Raw genomic sequence first — 20,094 nt, forward strand, 5'->3', positions numbered from 1 at the left:
GAGTCCGTCTGTATTTTGTTTTGCTCACAATGAGTTGAAGTGCTAATAATTGGTACAAATAGCAGTGGAGTGGTGGCGCAATTTCTAGCGCACCGCACTGCTACGAACCTAGTCAACCGTGTTCCATTTCCAGCCATGGTTCACAGTGGTGACATCTAAATGAGTCCTGGGCCATTCCGTGACCAATCAGTACTGACCAGTGCGGTGAAGAAGGATGCCAATAACACCTGGTTTGCACTGGTAGTCACCCATCCATCCGAGTACTAACCAGCCTCAGTGTTACTTAGCTTCTGGGAGATGACGAGATTGGGTGCATTCAGGGCGATTTGGTTGTAAGCAACAACCCTAAATCCATCGCTGGATAAGAGCCTCCCTATACCATTGGGAGTTATTGTGGACCATACTTCACCACACTAGTCAGTGTGGGTTGATGAAGATTGGGAGCATAGACGTAGGAGAAAAGTTCAACGCAGCAGTGGGTTTTGCTTTATTGCCCCCTGCTGCCCATAACACAGCCTGATAACTGCCTATACCACGTGTTTACTGCACAGTGGCCATCCATCCAAACACTATCCAGGCAAAATCCTGCTTATTAGCGTCCAAGCTGTGACGAGATCGATCGCATTGCAGGTGATTTGGTAACAGGCCATGAAGAGACGGGGAAAAAATGTCCATGTGCCCGAGACAATCAAATGCTCGACGCGCAAGAACCTAGTTTACGAGTGCACAACGTTAAGGATATCTTTGGTGTGCTGGTGCAGTATCATCAACTCTGACATCGGCAGTAGCTCCCCGAGATCCACGCAGCCACCGCTGTGGGTTCAACCTTTGTGCTTTTTGGAAATTTGTGTTTCCCCTGCAGAGGCTGCCAACGTTTGAAGGCACGTTCGCACAAAAAGCGGGCAGGAACAGCAACAACGTCAGCAAGAACAGAAGCACAAATGTCATCCCGTGTGAGTACCTGTGGCCAGTCAGTCAGTGCACATGCGTGCTGCAAAATAGATTCGTTTGGCCGTCGCTTGCCATTGTTGTTGAAAAGCATTAACTGTGAGTGAAATATGTCTGCGTCACCAGACGACTTCAACAGAGTGAAGCTTTGGAAGTTTACGCCTTCCGAAATAAATGATGAGGAAGATGATGATGACAATAATTCTGATGAGGATGAAAGTGACAATGAAAACAGTGATAAAGACTACATCAATGCCTCCTTCATGGATGTGAGTGAAGTTTTTTTAGACACATTCAATGTAAAAAAAAATGTATTCACTGGACTGACATTCTGCACGCATAAAGTTGGGTGAGAAATCCTCACATTTTCACATGGCTCACTTCAGAACGTATACAGTAGAACTCTTCTAATCTTCCGCATTGTATGGGATGCACATTGCCAATCCTATTATCCATAATTTGTTGACGAACTCCACTTAAATGCTAAAAAAAAACGTTGCAGATAATAGGCGTCACGATGTCATTTTCTGAAGTGCATGCTGGGGAAAGAAAAAAAAACAATCAGTACCCACAGATTATCGTGGATAATAGAATAAGGGGTGTGGATTATCGTTGTCGCAGACAGTTCTACCGTATAGGTAATTTCCTGCACAGCCTTTCCTCGTGAGAGCAAAATCTCGTAGCCAACTTGACAATTGTGTCATTGTGAAAGCGGGGGGGGGGGGGTACAGTTTCACAATGCAGATGCAACCAAGATGTGCTTCTGCGGCCGTCTGGAACGAACTTTCTTGCGAATTAGGAAGCCACTGGAGCGATGCACTTTTGCATCTATATTGAAACCTCGTTTGTTTCTAACTTCTTTTTGTATTTAGTTTGTTGTCCTCCCCTCCGCACTTCCGATTAGCATGGTGCGAAAGAAGTGCAACATACATATGTACGTTACAACATGCTAGATGAAAAAAAAAGACAACCAACTTGGGTTTATGTGGGGACTCCCTCATGGGAAGTGGCGGTGCTGGCCTATTAGGGCCCCTAAGCAGAAATATAAACTTTGGGCCTTCCCCGCAACATTTATAAACTTCTAGTGAGATAACAAAATACATATACGAACAGGAAATAGATATTCGGTGAGATAAGAACAATGTAGATGAAAATAGAGATGAAGTGGCATGAGAGGTGAAGTTGTTTTGTTTCTCATATTCATTAATGTAGTTATTTTTTCATGAACCCAATGCCACTTGGGCTTTATGGAGCCTTCGCCTTCTGCTTAATTTGCTTAATTCCTAGCTCCACCACTGCTCATGAGAGTCTATGAAATCTTCTATAAAGGATAGCGTAGTAGTCCAGTTCATTGCAACATATGGCATTTGCAGTGAGAATCCAATAGGGCTTGGTAATGTGTATTGATCAAATTTGTTGCATAAATAAGTCTTGGTTCATAATTGGTATATTTTTGGTTACAATGTGCAATATACATTTTTAAAAATATTTAATTATAACCCTCCACCACCCGACAAAAGCTTGCTTTATAACATTCCGGTTAACTGCAAAATCAAATCAATTGGCATATTTGCCTTGGTGATATCTTGCATCGATTTGCTGTCAGGTGGTGACGGATTATCATAAAGAAAAGTTTACATTATACGTACAAGAGCTAACCCAAAAGTAACCCGTTACGAATCATAACATTATATTCTTAGGTTTTTTCGGTAAAGTCACGTAGGTACGTGACTTTACCGAAAAAACCTAAGAATATGAATCCTTGCAGTCACGAAAGCTTCAAATCTAGAATCATAACATTGGTCATGAAAGCCTACTTATAAAATTGCTCTTGGTTGAAACCATGATCTGGAGGCGATCCATAGATGCACAGACTTATGGTTGACGACCGTGTCGCTTATACTTCATTCAAATGTTACATTTTATTGCAAATGTCGTGTACTCTTGAAGTAATCGCCTTCCATATTCTTCCATTCAGGGTTATCACAAGCAAAAGAGCATCATAGCTACTCAGAATCCTTTGCCCGACACCGTGTCCGACTTTTGGCTCATGGTGGTCCAGCAAAACTGTAGCCACATTGTCATGCTGTCAGAACTGTCAGAGGGAGGCAAGGTATGATCATTACAATGGGATAACATTCACATCACATGCATTGTCTTATACAAGAACATTGAAGCGTAATACTGTTATTCACTGAACCCGATGAGGTACTAAATTTCCAATTAACTTTTTTAATTTGCATAAGTGCAGTTCATCTGATTGAAGGCTGTTGGGAAATATCGACGAAAACAATTGTATCGTCACGAACAGTTTCACAATTTGGCGGTTGATTAACTTTTTTTTGTCTGAAATAAATGTATTTCGGACGTACGGAGTACATTTTAATTTGAGATAAGCTACGCGTGACAAATGAAATCCAATCGTGTACTTAGGACGGCGCGAAAAAGAGCAACCCATCGCACGGCATTTCGGGATGGTAAATGGCACGTCACGCAACCGAGGGACGCGCATTTTTAATAACGGGCTGGGGTTATTTCGCTTACTTCTGGTTACACGGAAACAAACGCCACGCAGTTATCAATGCAGAAACAATGCAAGTAAATACTCCATAATACAGGTTTTTGGGGGGTTAGATCGCGTAATTATCAATGTGTCGTTAAACCCGCCACCACCCGACACAGCCACAAATCTGGCTGCCGCCTGATGATGCCAGTTGTAATTACTGGCGAAACGTCGTACTCAGATTGTAAATGTTGTGGATTTACTCTCCAACACACCGGTGTGCTGTACTAATCACTTATTGGCATGCTCTGGTTTACGTGACAAACCTTACTAATCGGCTGTGTCGGGTGGTGGCGGGTTTAACGACACATTTAAATATTTACGCGATCCAACCCAAACACCCCCCCCCCCCCCTGCATTATGGATGCTATTGGTCGCGAAATACTCCTGCGTGTTAAACGAAGTGGACACTGTCACCACTCGTCAATTCCATTGCGTTGCAGGAGCAGTCTGCCCACTACTGGCCGCTGAAAGGAACGCAGAATTATGGCGCTGTCGGAGTGACCGTGAGAAACGTGACTTCCAGACGGGACCTCGTTGTCCGGGAGTTTTCGCTGACTTATGAAAATGTAACGCATCTCGTATACACACGAGTTCCCAAAATGTGTGTTGTGCTGTGTGTTAACTCTGGTTGCACAACACAATGTATGGCGACCCTCATGCAAAGTACTTTACAATTCACATGCCTCCATGTATGTAATTGAGAACTAAGGAACTTATGGAACTTACAAAAAAATCAGTCATACACTGTAACCGACATGCCATTAATTACTTGTTTAATGGGTAAAAGCTACGAATGTATAACTCTAAATCATATTTAATTTTTCCTGCCTCAGCAGCTCTCCCGCTATATTTTTTCACCTGATGACAATTGCTTGTGTTGCGATCGAAACGTCGTGATATTTTTATATATTTTTTTATCAACGTGGCTTTACCGAAAGGCCCAAATAATATGAATTCCTGCAGTCACGAAAGCTTTAAGTCAAGATTTAAATCACTTGTTATTTTTATACGGTACAGAAATGAATATACATAGTTAGTAAATTACCCATGGTAAACAGGATACAATGGCATTTTGCAACAAAAATTATACGGATTATCCTCGACCTTGTAGTTATTGTAGGACATGCCGTGGTATCGTGAGAACCAATTTCCAAACACGCTGTGGTTTTTTAATAGCAACGCAGGCGCTCCCTCACGGAAGTTAAATCCGTTGACTCAGCCGGCAAATAAAATTTATCTAAAGAGCACATTTTTGTTTGGTGGAAGCAGTTACATTTTTCCGTAAACTACTGTTGTTTGTTCATACGGTTCACAATTTTTTTTTTGTTCAGACGTGTGCTGCAATAAGAGTGTTGGCAGCCCCACACAATGATGTGCCCAAGATACAGATTAAATCCCTACAGGAATTGTGTCAAAAGGTCTAATTATGTTTAGGTGCAAACAACGCATTCGTCTTTCGTGTATATCCATATTATTGTAAATCCATACGTATTTAGCTCTCCGATATTTTTTTGGGCTGCACAGCGATTTGTTCGCAATTGTGCGCCGACGTTTCGCTCCACGTACCAATCCATTGCCTTAAGCTCGCTCGCAGCACGTGGCGTGAAACATCGTATAGCATCACAACGTGGGCACGACTCGAAAGCACATCGGAGAGTTGCACAGCTCAACGGCGGAAGACCCAAACGGCAAGATGAATTGCGTTAATTGATTTTTCTTCATTTGCAGAAAGAGAGTGTGGTGACCCAGATCCAGTACCCACACTGGAAACCAGACGGACTTCCCAAGTCGCCCAAGGCTCTCGTTGCCATTATGAATGCGGTCCAGGGCTGTCAGAAAGAAAATGGCAACAACCGACACATTGTTGTCCACTGCAGGTAAACGCACGCTCCCCCGTGGCTCTTTTGAAGGAAATGTTTTTTGCCTTGTGCTTATATTTTTGTGTCCACAACACGTCTTTTGTTTCCGCCGTTTTAGTGACGGAGCGAGCCGAACCGGCATATTCTGCGCACTTTGGAACACCCTTGAGGCTGCGCGTGTTGAGGGCATGGTTGACTTCTTCCAAGCGGTGAAGTGGCTAAATATGCAGCGTCCGGCAATTGTCCAAGAGAAGGTACACGTTCGATTGCTGCGTCGGTTTTCACGGTCGTACTGTGCAGCTCCTCTCATGCGGTCTTCTTCCAACAGAGAAGGCCCATGGCACGTTGAGTTTTTGCGAAAAATGATCATCAATCTGGCAAACGTTAACAGTTGTAAAGCTTCTCCAGATCTTAATTACTTTGCTTTGTAAATATATACGTGGGGACTTTATTGTTATGAGTGTAACCTTAAAGCCAATGTGATAATGCTATTGGTAGATAAGAAATACAAAGATTTCCACTAACTGGTGATTCGATTATCACAATTCAGGGTTACGGTTTTAATTCCACAAATCACATTTTATTCTTGTGAATGTAGTGGCCAGCCGTGGCTACGGGAAAGAACATGAATACTTCCTTCATAGTCGTGACGTTTTTTTCTCTTGTGTAGGTCCACTACCGCTTCCTGTACGAGACCGTCTGCAGCTTTGTGAATTCGACCAATGGCATACAGAATGCGTATAAAGTCGCTCTGGAAAATGTTGGATCAATGCATTCAGTCGACATTATATCAGAACTATGATACAAAGAACGAACTGGTAACTGCTTGGTTTCAGTTCCCCTCCACTCAGGGATTTGCAGTTTGAGGAAACCAATGAGTGGCTCTTATACGTTCAAACCAACATGACCAAAGACACAACACAGGTGGTGTTTACTCCAAATTATTTAAAAGACGTGTATATATTATTTTTGTAACGTACATTTTGTAATTGTATGGACTATTTCTCTCAAACTCAGCTGGACAATGTCATAATCTAATTATTTAGCTTTCTATTGGAGATGTTGTTTACTGTTCACTGCGGTACAAAACTTTACTCTGCCAAAAAGAACACATTTACAAATTGCAGCCGCCGATTTTTACGCACGTGAAATTTGCAGTCCAAAAATGTCTCATTAACTCAGTGCATTCATTACAAATTCTATATGGATGAAAAATATATTGCTGAACCCCCAGCAACTCCACATAACCCAAGTGAAAAAAACTCGTCATCAATCCTTTGCTAGATTGCCTTCCCAAGCCACCACTTGGCTTTAATATCCTCATTTTATTAGCAAACACAACAAAGTTTCCTACATGGATTCCTATCTGCCTGGCTGACGCGCGGCCAAGTGCGCGATAGCGGAGAGAGGGAGGCAAGGGAATACGAGCCAGAGGAGTGGTGGGAAAAGAGTGTAAAGGCGTGTTACGGAGAGGAATGGAAAGAGCAAAACGGGAAAAAAGGAAAGCGAGGGAAAACGACAAGCAGTGGGCGGGGGCGTTTGGGAAGAGGCAAGACATTAAGATGGGAAAGAAAAAATTGGGAATAAGGAGAGCAAAACAGCGAGAGAAACACAGATAGGGGGAGGGGGAAGAGGGTGAGATACATTGGAGGCAGAGGAGTATAGATGGAGCGATAAGGAGACACAGGAATAGAAACAGGGAAACGGAGACAAAGCGAGAAATGGAGATATATTTGGGAAAGGTGGAGACAGGGCCTCTAGATATATATACAGTATACAAAGTTTGGCTGGCTTGGAGACAGACGAACACGTCCAGAGGACGTGCAGTTTGCTAGTATTAACTATTACAATCGTACATTGTAAAATGGAATACGTCCAAGAAGACATCTACTGAGTTGGAGAAATGCAATCGGTGCATGTGTAGGTGCTAGGTGGATTAGAGATCGCAGAATTGTGAAAAGGCGACGACGGCTTGGCGAGACCATCCAGTAGTCTATTGACCATGGCTGGTCATGGTCGTGACATTGTAAATCCTATACCGTATATACATGGCTAAAACCTTGTTGTTAAAATGTACTGCAAATGGTTTACCATCTACATAGATTCTCGAAGCTAAAAATGTATTGACAGCAGGGAAACAAACACATTTCTTCAGAGAAAGATTAAAAACAGTTTCGTTGGTATTTATTGAACGGCCGTTAAACCCGTTTAAAATCTGAAGTGAAATTGTCATAGTAGAATGTGTAATGGTAACTTATAACATGCCAAATTGACCCAGGTCAGAGTAAATAGTGCACTTTTCACTGTAAATGGTTTAGCTCTGCAAAGGGCAAAATGTGTGAAAAGGTAAGCCAGTTGTTGCACCAAAATAAGGTTTCCATTTTCTACGCACACTTAAGAAGCATATATATTGTATACGTGTGATAACATACATCTCTTTACTTTTTGCATATTTGTATGCTGTTATTTAATAGGCACGACTGAAAAGCTGAACGAATTTTGTCGAAATTGATGATGCTTCGTCCAGATAAAACATGGGCTTGGCGCAAGGTTGCTCCAGAAAATCTAAAAATTTGCTCGCGAGTAAAAAGTCCGTTCCAGTACACTGGATATCAGAGGTGGGACAAAGTCATTGTTATGCAAGTCCAAGTCGAGTCGCAAGTCATCAAATTCATGACTCGAGTCTGACTCGAGTCCAAGTCACATGACTCGAGTCCACATCTCATAGGTGGGACAAAGTCATTGTTATGCAAGTCCAAGTCGAGTCGCAAGTCATCAAATTCATGACTCGAGTCTGACTCGAGTCCAAGTCACATGACTCGAGTCCACATCTCATAGGTGGGACAAAGTCATTGTTATGCAAGTCCAAGTCGAGTCGCAAGTCATCAAATTCATGACTCGAGTCTGACTCGAGTCCAAGTCACATGACTCGAGTCCACACCTCTGCTGGATATACACACAATGTAACAAAACATGTCACACCGACAATAACAGCGGTATACCGAGGGTTTAAGGAATTTGTTGCGTTTTCATTCAATTCAAATCCTAAATTCGCTACCTAGCTTTATGCATATTACGTTTGATCCTGCGAGTGAAGAAACGGAGTCAATGTATTGCATTCCAAGCAATGGTGTGTTTTGCAACTTCCTTTTTAAGCGAATATATTTTGACTTTTACGTTGTTGCATTTCTTATTGTGTATTTTTAAGTTATGTTTTGCCAGTTTGATTTAAACAAACAATATTTCAGATGATCAGAGTATCAAATTATTGCATTGATTGTTCGGGTTTGTTAGAATAACTTCATAAATTGTATTAAGTGAATAGTACGCAGTGTAACGTGCTTTAACTAAGAATGTGATAGCCTTAAAACAAGTGAAACGCTTAATGATTGCAATTAAAGTGCCTGCTTTGCTCTGCACTTCTGTTATTGTGCTTGCACGATCACAAACTTAGAATGAATATTTGGCAAGAGCCACATCGTCTCAAACAACACCATGAGATCAATGTATTTGGTTTACTGGTTTCAAAACTGTCCGAATCTTGATTAAAGGATTAGTTTTGATTACAGATTGTTAGTAAAGATGTTTGCCAACAAACTATTATTTTTCATCAATTTACTTTTTTGTTAATATTGCAGAAGTGTTTTGTTTTGTTTGATGTTTTGTAAAGATATTGGTAAATAAAAACATAACAAAGAAAAACAGTGTTCCTCAAAATATTATTATACTGGATGACATGCTACTGTTTTTACTAGTTCATAATCCAATACTAACCCTTGTCCATATTTGTACCTGATATATATTATAAAAAAATGTGAATATATCTAAAGAAATGTACATCTGTGAATCTGATTGGTTTTCTCCTGTGGAATATAAGGACATGTTTCTTTGACCCATTAAGACAGCAGTTAATCCTTATATTTAGAAGGTAATACTCTACAAATACAGTATGCAATCAATAAAATAAATGTAAATACAAACACTGGTATAACCAAGACCTTGACAATGCACAGTATGTCTACTACAAATAATAATGCTTTCATACATTTTTTTAAAAAAACAAGCGATCCTGTTTTAATTGCAGTGTTTTATTTTGGCAAAAAAAATATTCAAATCTCTAAAAACTTTAACAAAGTTCAATGTGATTGCATTAAGCTTGCAAGGCAGAACCATGCCTTACAATTTACAGTAGAGCACCACAAGCAATATTTAAATATATTCCACATTATCACCAAAGACCAAAGTGTAAACAGCAGCTTTTCCTTCCCCAAACTAACATTGGCAGTATGACACCAAACAGCATTCAACATTTTTGACAAATCCCGATTTTCACGAACCCTGAGAAATCATAAAGTGACACATTTTCCAAGATTCCAAAAAAAACGTGGAATCTTTACACTAAAAATCTATCAGCCCAAAGATGTATGCAACGAATAAAAAAAAACCCTCCTCTTGAAATGCTCGATTTACAATTGACCAGAAATAGGTGTGTACAGCTGCACCTTGACAAAGGAGATGGACTCAGTAGTGTCCACCTGGCCTTTCTCAAACAGGATGTAGACATAGTTGTTGTCCTCTATGTCATTGTCCAGCTTGGCCATGACCGAATATCCACTGGGCCCAGGCCAGATCAGCAGCGATTCAGGCCATGTCGTCCCATTGTTATAGCTCCACCTCAGCGTCAGATTTATGCCTGGCAAACCCGGACAAAGAATAATAACGTAGAATCAAATGTTAAGCTATGATAAAAAAACAAATTGCCGGCATATTTTGTTCCCGTGTCTAATCATGAATAAAAATGTGTTCCATTGAAATAAGTCACCCAACTTGCAGAGAATAAAGGAAACTATTGTGTGGCCCTGGCATTAAAGCACACAGCACTTCAACAGTTTTAATACTGAAAACTTAAAAAATATTCTAAAATGGTTTATTTAGAGTTTAAGTTTTATTTTATTAAACTGAAACATAACTCACGTTTAGATCCGTTAGCTGGATTGGTAAAGAACACAACTTGGTTTTTCAATACAGCGCCAGCAGCCACTGCAGGGTCGATTAGTGACTTGTCAAAATAGAGATTCTCAATTGGGAAGGTCTCACCCCCATCGAAACTCTGCATCACGATGCGGCAATGGCAGTGGTAGAAGTTCTGGTTGCGTGCGTTCACCACCACAGAGCCATCTGGCAGCTCGTAAGGCTGGGTACGGTTTCAGAAAAGTGGGGTTAAAATGTTACGGTCTCTGGCACGTTGGAAAAAAACGCAATGACAATTCATTAAACTGCATGCACAACATCTGTTGAGCTAGTGTACTGACAAAATGCATAAATGAGATGGCAGCAGAAACCTGGCATTCATCGGGGTTGAAGTCACCGGCCGCTTTCTTTTGCTTGTATGGAATGCTCTTCATGACACCTCCGTTAAACCAGGTCTTTCCATGGTCATCGCTCAGGAGGCAGAAAACTCCATCCGCCAGGAGCATGCCGTGTCCACACACAATCAAGCGCCCCTTTCTGGGCTCGTGCCTTTTCTGTACGAAATGTATTTTTTTTTTCGTGAGCAAATCGGAAGACGATGTTTCAAAGTGCTAATTTTATAATTTTAACGCAATACACTTTGTAAACCACTACGACAGTTCAAAAAGATGAGCAAACATGTCATTCACGCTGCCTTATAAACAGGAAAAAAAAGACGTAAAAGGTTAAAATGCCAGTGATTATTCAGAGAACACAACAACTGACCTAAATACGTTACTAATTTATCACCGTTTAGCTTACCTGAATGCCATAGCCTGGGCCTGGGGCAAATGCGTCGGTGCCAACCTGTCGCGAAATATTTATGGGTCTACTCCAGGTGATGCCGTCATCCGTGCTGCTGATGAGCATGGTACTGGAGACGGCACATTTTAGGTGGTGGGCACATCGCACGTACATGATAAACAATACACCCTCCTCGTGATCGGCGACTATCGCGCCCAGATTGAGGCCATCGGCAGTTGAGCCATCATCGGCCACAAACTCCGAGGGACTCCACGTGAAGCCTGTCGGCACATAAAAGGCGAAGAAAAGCTGGCTTATTAAATTAAATGTGCAATCTAAAGTGGTGGTTCCCCATCCTTGTTTGTCGTGTACCGTGCCTTAACTGGACAAATCGATAGTCCACGGACCCATACCAACAATAGGCTTTATATTTTAACAAGTCAGATTTTGCTCAATTATTCAGTTGTATGTTGAACTTCTTTCGCACCATACGTAGCCAACCGCTTGAATCGGAGGTGCGTTATTGGAAAAATCCCTGAACCCTAATTAAACGTACATGTAATTAACGCCTGAGACATTAATTTAACACTTAATTGAAAAACAATCCACTAAATAATTCCACAAAACAGATCAGTGTTCATGTTTAGAATTGCTAGTGCACACATGTAGAACAGCGTGGCTTAGTAACCCCCATACCCAACTGCCACATTGCGATTTGCCTTGCATACCCCTCGAGATATCATGTGTATCCCCAGGGGTATGCTTACCGCAGGTACAAACCATTGCTCTAAAATAGATTCAGACATGAATAAGTGCTTGTTGTTCTGTAAGGTCACAATGTAATTGTTTTGAGCAAGTGAAGATACACGCTTAATTACGGAATGGTAAACAGAAATGTAAACCCAGAATTGTAATTTGTAAGAGACACCGATTGTTTGCATAATTATACTGGAATATGTTTTTTTTTATTAAACTCAAGTAATGCTTACCTTTGTCAGTGGACCTACGAATGGCAATGAACTTGGCTCCTTTGTCAGAGTAAGAGTATTTCCGAGCCTCCACTGCAGCAATTAGATTTCCTTTTGGCGTATCAGTGATAATGGGTATTCTGAAAGTATTTACCTCCCCAGTGCCTTGTCTTTGCCAAAGCAACTGCTCCTCCAAAATCGTGGGGTTCACCTACGATATGCAATGGTTAGTTTCAGTAATAATAGCAAGCGTTGTGAAGACATACATTCTATGCGAACCAAATCATTTGAAACAATGTAAATTCTATTCTTGGTTCTTTCGGTAAAGTCACGTAGAAGGGAAACAATAAAATAATAAAAATATAAAAAATAAAATTCTCACGTTTCGACTGATACACAAGCAATCATCATCAGGTGTGAAATTCACAGCAAGAAAATGTTTTTGCTGTGGATTATGAAAATGTGCAGTTATGAAAATGTTAACTTTTAATTTACCATTAATAATTGACCTCGATCAAAGATTTAACTATTTCAAAGTTATGTACTTCCAACAATTACTTTATTTTGTTGCGCAACCTATTCAGACAGGACGTTGGTTCTGCTTATGTTTATCAGTCCAAATTTGCAACATTATTCGTGCATGAATTTGAAGGGAAATTGGAATCAAATGCATGAAGTACAGAGGCGTATACTCAAAGAGGCTAAATTTATTTTGTCAAGTTGAACTTCATGATGAAAAAAATGAGTGTACCAATGTCCAAGAAGAATAGTTTGAACCAGTGGATTTGGCAATAGTGGTGACATGAACCAGCCCATATGCCCACTGACAATGAAAATGGAACAAAAGCCAAAAGAGAATGGACAGCCATGTTCAAAATTAGAGATGAAAATAAGAACAAATGTACTGTATCAGAAAAAAAATATAGAATTCAGTCACATGTAATGCACATCATATTGACTGATATGAAAGTTGGAATTGGTCAGGACACATCACGAGAAGTTAAGCTATACAATAGACAAGATGTGTGACGTAATGGCAGCTGAAGGGTAGAATGTGCCCGAGAGCGCAGACATGCTGTGATGACATAAAGGAGTTACATGGATTGTGCCATCATTTTATGCAGAGAAGATGGCTTGGGAGGGCATTCATCAAGCGGTGTCGACAATGGCTGCTGATAATGAATAAACTTTAGCACAGTATAGTACAAAAAAAAGGTAAATACCCTAAAGTTAGACAGGTTTAATCAGTTTTATTACATTTAGCACTGGATCCAGTTCAGACCATTGTCAACAGCATGTAACCGAACTGGTTCGACTAGTTTACAGTTTAAACGATTGTTCTCCTGGTACATATTTGTATAGGTAATGAAAAGATTAGAAACAAAACATATAATTGCATCCCGAAACAAGTTGACGTTTTAGTTTAACAACCACTAAAAGGTTGTTTTTCTCCAAGCCAGTAACTACGATTCAACTAATGCTTTTTATATATATAAAAAAATTCACATTGTGCAAAAAGAAGTGCACATCAATGGAACTATTTCCTCAGTAATGAATATGACAAACGCATCCCACAAGCTTTGACATTGTTGTCCAGGCAGCCAATAAAGTGAAGGCTGCAAACGCAGCAGACACTATTATGATGGATCGTTTTATGACCCCCCCCCCTCAACACTGCAACTCACCAGATAAGATTGAATGAAGTATACACATGAGCACACTTTAACCAGGCACATTGGTATGTTATGGGTTGTGTTATTTTTACAACAGAATCGCTATGAATTTGACATTGCCATGCTTAGCACACGGAAATACTGGTGTGAAAATTCTTAGCTGGTGTGGGCTCAAGGGACGTCGTGGGGGGTGCAAGTGTTAAAGATTGATGTGTTTCGTGGATCGGAACATTTGCCGCTGGCAAAGGCAATGTTGAACAAGGAGTGAACGTAGAGGTTGTCAAAACTTGTTTTAAAGGCACCCCTAAGTGTTCCACAATCGGTTAATCTAATTCTCACTTCTTTTGCAACAAAAGTTGGGTTTCCAAACCTACCCTCTGAGTTATCCAATCAATATGTACGAATGGACGTTTTGCGAATTTTAAACATTATAAACTACAATGCCAATTTCAATGGCGAGTGTCTTCCAAAATGTTGGGAGATTACATAATACCCAAAGCACGTGTTACATTATTACAGAAACAACCTTTGCACCACTCGTGCACTGTAGTGTGAGTGTACCTTCAAACAGGAACATGTTGGACTCTTATTAATTATCCATTGACGCATTGAGAATGGATGAGGTTTTATTTTAACCATACTTCACCATGTGCGAAATGAAGAATGTGGAGGCAGGAGTGATTTACAGCTATCAAATGTCAATGGCTAAAATAATGTCCAGCATGAACGTACTAGTCTTGTGTCACTTTGGCTAAAATTAACTTTTATTAAGTAAAAAAAACAAGTGAACACTATCCCAGCATTTAAATATTATTGGCGCATTTCAATCCGTATCAACTTGGAATGTTCGCATCTGCTTAGGGCTATACCTTTGGAAATTAGTAAAGTGTGCTTTCACATTTTGAGTTGTAATAGAATTTACAGTTATAACTGTTAGATTAACACTTTACTAATTTCCAAAGTTATAGCCCTAAGAAGCAGAGGCGAACATTCCAATTTCAAACGGATTGAAATGCGGCAATAGTATGTAAATGCTGGGATAGTGTTCACTTATTTTTTTACTTAATAAAAGTTAATTTTAGCCAAAGTGACACAAAACTAGTACGTTTATGCTGGTAACCATTTCTACAATGTTTGAAAAAGAATACTTCAAACAGCAATACTAAAAATATCGCGGATGAACCTTAGCCTTTTGAGTTCCTTATCTCTTTTTGCGGTGTTTGTAACTGATAAGAATGACGAAGTATAATTCCTAGAGACCCACACAATACAAATCACACCCTCCAGATTTTCCACGAGATAACCCATTAAAAACACGTAATAATTCCCGTAAACCACGTAAAATAAGTTCCAAAGTAAGGGTATATTAATCTTGTAATATTTACAAGATTGTAAATATTTCGGATTTGCTCTACAAACACCGGCGTGCTGTACTAGTAACGCATTGGCACGCTCTGTTTACGTGACAAACCTTACAAATTGGCTGTGTTGAGTGGTGGCAGGTTTAACGACACATGTATATATTTACGCGATCTAACCCCAAAACAAACTTATATTATGGATATTGGTCGCGAAAGCCTACTTGTTAAACTAAGCGTATAAACACCACACAGACACGAGCAGGTACTGTAATTTAAAACGTATCAAGTCCGCGGAACACAACGCTATACCTGCAATGTAAACAACTGCTAACGAAACACAAAGCGTTGCGATGTTATTACATTTTAGCTGTTCTATATCTTAGTTGTAACTTTTAAAAGTTCAGTGTTTGGCCTAGCAGAGCACCCGGAAAAAAGTGCAGCCTACGTGTTGCCTGATCCGCATGCCCGAAAAAGTCGCACAGCAAGCGGCTGCGCTTAGCAAGAAGCAGCGGCGGCGGCGGTGGGGGGGAAATCACGTTACGGGGGCGCCCTAAATCGATAACAAAACACAAATAAATAACGAAAGCGATCACGTCAAATTGTAACAGCCATCGTACCTTCATGAGTCCCACACAAACGGAGCTACAAGCTCCCAGAAATGCACACAGCATTAACACATTCGTTGACACGGCCATGTCGCCTTGCCGATGTTCGGCAATTGCATTGACGGTGGCAGCTTTGAGCCACACTTGCACCGCGCCCCTTTGAGGGCGTTTGCGATGGCCAGAGAAGTGCTGATGATTGGCAAGTCACCAGGTGGACCATGCCCCCTCCACCAACCACCAGGTTGTACGTAACATGAACGAATAAACATATCTGATCTCAAACATATCTGATGTATCATCACGCCGTGCGGTTTACTCCGTATCCGTGTGCGGGAATGTTGGGTTTTCAGGTACAGCCGTTTCAATACGGGCAAAAAAGATTGTTTTTGTCTATTTGTTCGTGGTTCTCCCTCGTGTTGGGACTTTGTGGGATGAACGTTGAGATGTATAAGGGCACGGGGTGACCAACACGGTCTGAATTGGTCTGTGAAATGGTCGGCACTGATTAAGGGTTGACAGGTTTGCTATAACACTGCACTACTATACACTACACTATACACTACACTACCATCCACTACACTATACACTGCACTACTATACATTACACTACACACTACACAACCATCCACTACGCTATACACTGCACTACCATCCACTACACCAGGGGTCGGCAACCTACGGCTCCGGAGCCGCATGCGGCTCTTTACGGGCTGCTTCTTGACGATATGTACGTATGTACAGTATGTACTCCGATGCATTGCGGCTCTTGAAATACTGAATTGTGTACCGAATTGGAAAGAAATGGCTCTTCTTGTTATTTTGGTTGCCGACCCCTGCACTACACTATTATATACTACCATCCACTACACTATACACTACACTATACACTACTATACACTACACTACTATACACTACAATACTATACACACCACTACTATACAATACAATCCACTACACTATACACTGCACTACCATCCACTACACTATTATATACTACCATCCACTATACTATACACTACTATACACTACAATACTATACACAACACTACTATACAATACAATCCACTACACTATACACCAGAGGTGTGGACTCGAGTCATGTGACTTGGACTCGAGTCAGACTCGAGTCATGAATTTGATGACTTGCGACTCGACTTGGACTTGCATAACAATGACTTTGTCCCACCTATGAGATGTGGACTCGAGTCATGTGACTTGGACTCGAGTCAGACTCGAGTCATGAATTTGATGACTTGCGACTCGACTTGGACTTGCATAACAATGACTTTGTCCCACCTCTGCTATACACTGCACTACTATACACTACACTATTATACCCTACCGTGTCAACCCCATATGGTTTACCCATATTCCTGTACAGGGAAAATGAGTTTTCAGGTCCATGCGGCGTGCAGCCATTTCAATACGGGCAAAATATTTTTTTTGTCTATTAGTTCGTGTTTCTACCTCGTGCTGGGATTTTGTAGGATGAGCGTTGAGATGTATAAGGGCACGGGGTGACCAATAATATCTGAATTAGTCTGTAATAAGGTAGGCACTGATAACGGGTCGACGGGTATGTATAATTGGCTTAAGTTTAGGCAACACGTTGAGTGGGGCTATGGATTGATGGACGGACCGTCAAGAATAATGACGAGGAAATAATGACAACCCGGGACAATGAACATTCCACCGACGAGATGATGGATAAGCAGATAGCAAAGGCCCTCTTCAAAAGCTGAGATGTCATGACCTGCATTTCTTTTTTTTTTACAGATTGTCATCTTTGAATCACTGTAGTACGTCACATCCAAACGTGAGACTGCAGAATATATAATAGCAGCTTTCTGTTTCTTTCAATCTTCTACCATTTGCCAAATTGTCATTTCAGAGTGAGAATTATTAGTTCAGACGATTGCAATTACGTACAGTATATCAAAAGGCTCTGGTCTTTTTCCTTCTCTATGTGCTTTGAATACTATTTTTTTTGTCATGAATAAATGATATCCATTTCAACTTAACTTTAGCCGATGCTACATTGTGTCATTACTTGCAGCTCTCTGTGCAACGTAGTTTTGTGTTAATAATAACCAAATTTACTCATTCTGGTCATTTGAATTCTCCAGTGTATTTTACTTCCATATTAGGACCATTCATAATTAGCAGAAACATACTACCCTTCCGACTTCAGCTAATAACACGGTATATATATAAACATTGGACACTCATATCATGAGTTTCAAGATGGGCTAATTTTATGGTAAATATTAATACTTATGGCACTTAGTTATTTAACAGCATAATAAATATAGATTGTTTTAAATTTCTCCTATTTAATGAATGCAGATGCATCTGAATGCAGATGCATTCATGAAATGAAGGTTACATTTAATGAAAGAAAATATATGCACCTTCACACAGGGGAGTTCAACTCATCGGCAAAACGTATATGGTGGTCCGAGACATTAAGGGCCCCTCCCAGTGCAATGCTTGGGCTGCATGAACACAGTTCAAAGGTTACTGAGAACCCTCATCACTAGTTCCCAAAAGAGGCCTGAAAAACATGAAGAGCACTCCAGCAGCTGACAACTGAAAGGAAAATCAAAAATAATTAGAACACACGTAGCGATTTTCGACCTTAAAATGCGATTTTAATTTAACAAAAAAGAATGTCCAATGGACCCAATGATATATAAATTGTGTACTATGGTGTATGACGTGCCATAGTATGACCATTGCACCAGCCGCTTGTACTGCACGCGTATACATGCACGTTTTAATTTTATTAATGTACAGTTTGTGCTATAAATAGTTATTAATTACATGCAGACACATTTCCTACCCCTCATAGAGCATTAACACAAAAACACACACACACTGGTACACTACAAGCCGTAATATAGTATTAGACATGTTAATGTTTACACAGTGACATATTCACGTAATCAAAATGATTAATAAAGGTATTAATATAAAACAGCCGGAAATCACTTCTGGAACGTAACTTGGAATAAAGCACGTTCAGCAAATCCATTAGATTCTTTCTCCATATCCATAAAGTAATCTTTTGCATAAAACTCGTTATACTGTCAAGGATAAAATATGCAACGACTTTGACGTTATTGCATCTGCCTCGGCAAAAATATTCATTTGCTGAGGAGGCTTGCCTATTTTAAAATACGCTTTCTGCATCAAGTAATTTTGAAATAATCTACCAGTGTATTCAATGGCCAACGTAGAAAAAAAATAGACACTTTTTCAGTCAGGCAATTGAGCACTTTGAAAGTTACGTCTGCAAGACCCGATTACAGTTAAATGACCCGTTTTATTTAATGGTTTGGTTGGTGCTGGTAAACGGCTAAAGGAGTTGATTGAGACTTACCAATCACATCGCACGCAACGCTATCTCACTTTGGCATATTTCATGCGTTAGTCGAGATAGTTTTAATCAAAGCTAACATTTATTCCATAAATAGCTCACCCGCATCCGTAATTGTGTTTCCCAATAATTGCGTGCGATGTATGTGCGCAGTGTACAAGTGCTTATGCGGGGCACGCTTCCACAAGATGGCAATATACCACGTCCAAAAAAACATTTCAATCGCACCAAAGGCAGAGCTTCATTTTCCCTTTAAATTGTGAGAATTTTAGTATCTCGCACCCAGACATATATTTTCTGACTGCCCATTTCCTCTGGGTATAGATGCTATGTCAGATATAATTGTAGTCATGTACACTATGTAGAATAAAACATATTTTGGTAATTTTATTGGTTGATCATTTTTTACAACACAGGTTTATCACTAAAGTAGGCTATTTAGATAGCTCAGACCTTTGAATAACATACTATGTAACATTCCTTTGAACAACACACCTTACTGTTAAGCCTAACATTATGCAAAAGCATTAACTATACTGTACGTGTAATTAAATCTTAACCTGTAGTTAATAATATATATTGCTGGATACCAAAATCTAGATTATAGAGTTGAGAGCCACTGCTTGTCAACCAATATACATTATATATAAATAGCACATCCTATGCGGCATTATATTTTTGGCATATGAATAATTACAGCCCTTTGTCAATAATTCACTTCTGGATAAAGGCTGCTACATATCATTTTAGTTAGATGGATTGTTTGACCATACTTCACTACGCTGCAAGTTGTTAAAGGGTCGGGGGTGGACAGGATTGGTTTCATACATCACACGCCACTGATGCCAACTATGACCTGGAATCAATCAAACTCCGGTGACCAGATTCACATTGGAGTGCCTGGGCAACTTCGCTGCTGCATCTCCCAAGTGTGCATGCCCACATTCATGCGGAGGTATAATGGCAGAGTAAAATGATTT

The 20,094-nt window shown here is 40.3% G+C and overlaps 2 protein-coding genes across 6 annotated transcripts in view; one reads left to right on the forward strand and one right to left on the reverse strand.

Annotated features, from left to right (window-relative positions):
• Nucleotides 1-10,009, forward strand: part of PTPRC (protein tyrosine phosphatase receptor type C) — a 35,188-nt gene extending 25,179 nt beyond the window's left edge. For 3 of the 4 annotated variants that reach the window (XM_078603265.1, XM_078603264.1, XM_078603266.1), the window contains 7 exons: nt 863-953; nt 1,075-1,217; nt 2,927-3,061; nt 3,955-4,080; nt 5,243-5,391; nt 5,492-5,627; nt 6,044-10,009. In XM_078603265.1, the coding sequence (XP_078459391.1) occupies nt 863-953; nt 1,075-1,217; nt 2,927-3,061; nt 3,955-4,080; nt 5,243-5,391; nt 5,492-5,627; nt 6,044-6,175 (912 nt within the window). In that variant the 3' untranslated portion in view covers nt 6,176-10,009. The remainder of the gene's footprint in view (nt 1-862; nt 954-1,074; nt 1,218-2,926; nt 3,062-3,954; nt 4,081-5,242; nt 5,392-5,491; nt 5,628-6,043) is intronic. The other variant, XR_013586458.1, reaches the window with a different exon arrangement.
• On the reverse strand, nt 9,446-15,900 carry LOC144724282 (sialidase-1-like). Of its 2 annotated transcripts, none has more exons than XM_078603268.1 (6): nt 15,747-15,900; nt 12,117-12,306; nt 11,146-11,408; nt 10,716-10,898; nt 10,348-10,567; nt 9,446-10,066 (listed from the first exon to the last, which is right to left on the reverse strand). In XM_078603268.1, exons 1-6 carry the CDS (start codon nt 15,822-15,824, stop codon nt 9,840-9,842), a joined length of 1,161 nt encoding a protein of 386 aa, XP_078459394.1. In that variant the 5' UTR covers nt 15,825-15,900; the 3' UTR covers nt 9,446-9,839. The 2 variants fall into 2 exon arrangements, with proteins under 2 accessions (XP_078459394.1, XP_078459395.1); XM_078603269.1 differs by having other exon boundaries at nt 11,146-11,436; nt 12,250-12,306; nt 15,747-15,894.
• Between the last annotated feature and the right edge of the window lie 4,194 nt (nt 15,901-20,094).

The sequence above is a fragment of the Lampetra planeri genome, chromosome 20 (assembly GCF_965212315.1).
Source record: "Lampetra planeri chromosome 20, kcLamPlan1.2.h2, whole genome shotgun sequence".
Lineage (NCBI taxonomy): Eukaryota > Metazoa > Chordata > Hyperoartia > Petromyzontiformes > Petromyzontidae > Lampetra > Lampetra planeri.

Bases quoted from the DNA above. Each gene is read 5' to 3' on its own strand.
- LOC144724282 (XM_078603268.1), bottom strand. From the start codon at position 15,824: ATGGCCGTGTCAACGAATGTGTTAATGCTGTGTGCATTTCTGGGAGCT. The intron at 12,307-15,746 runs GTACGATGGCTG...TGCATATCGTAG, and splicing joins TTTGTGTGGGACTCATGAAG to GTGAACCCCACGATTTTGGA. The intron at 11,409-12,116 runs GTAAGCATTACT...ATGTGCCGACAG, and splicing joins TCGTAGGTCCACTGACAAAG to GCTTCACGTGGAGTCCCTCG.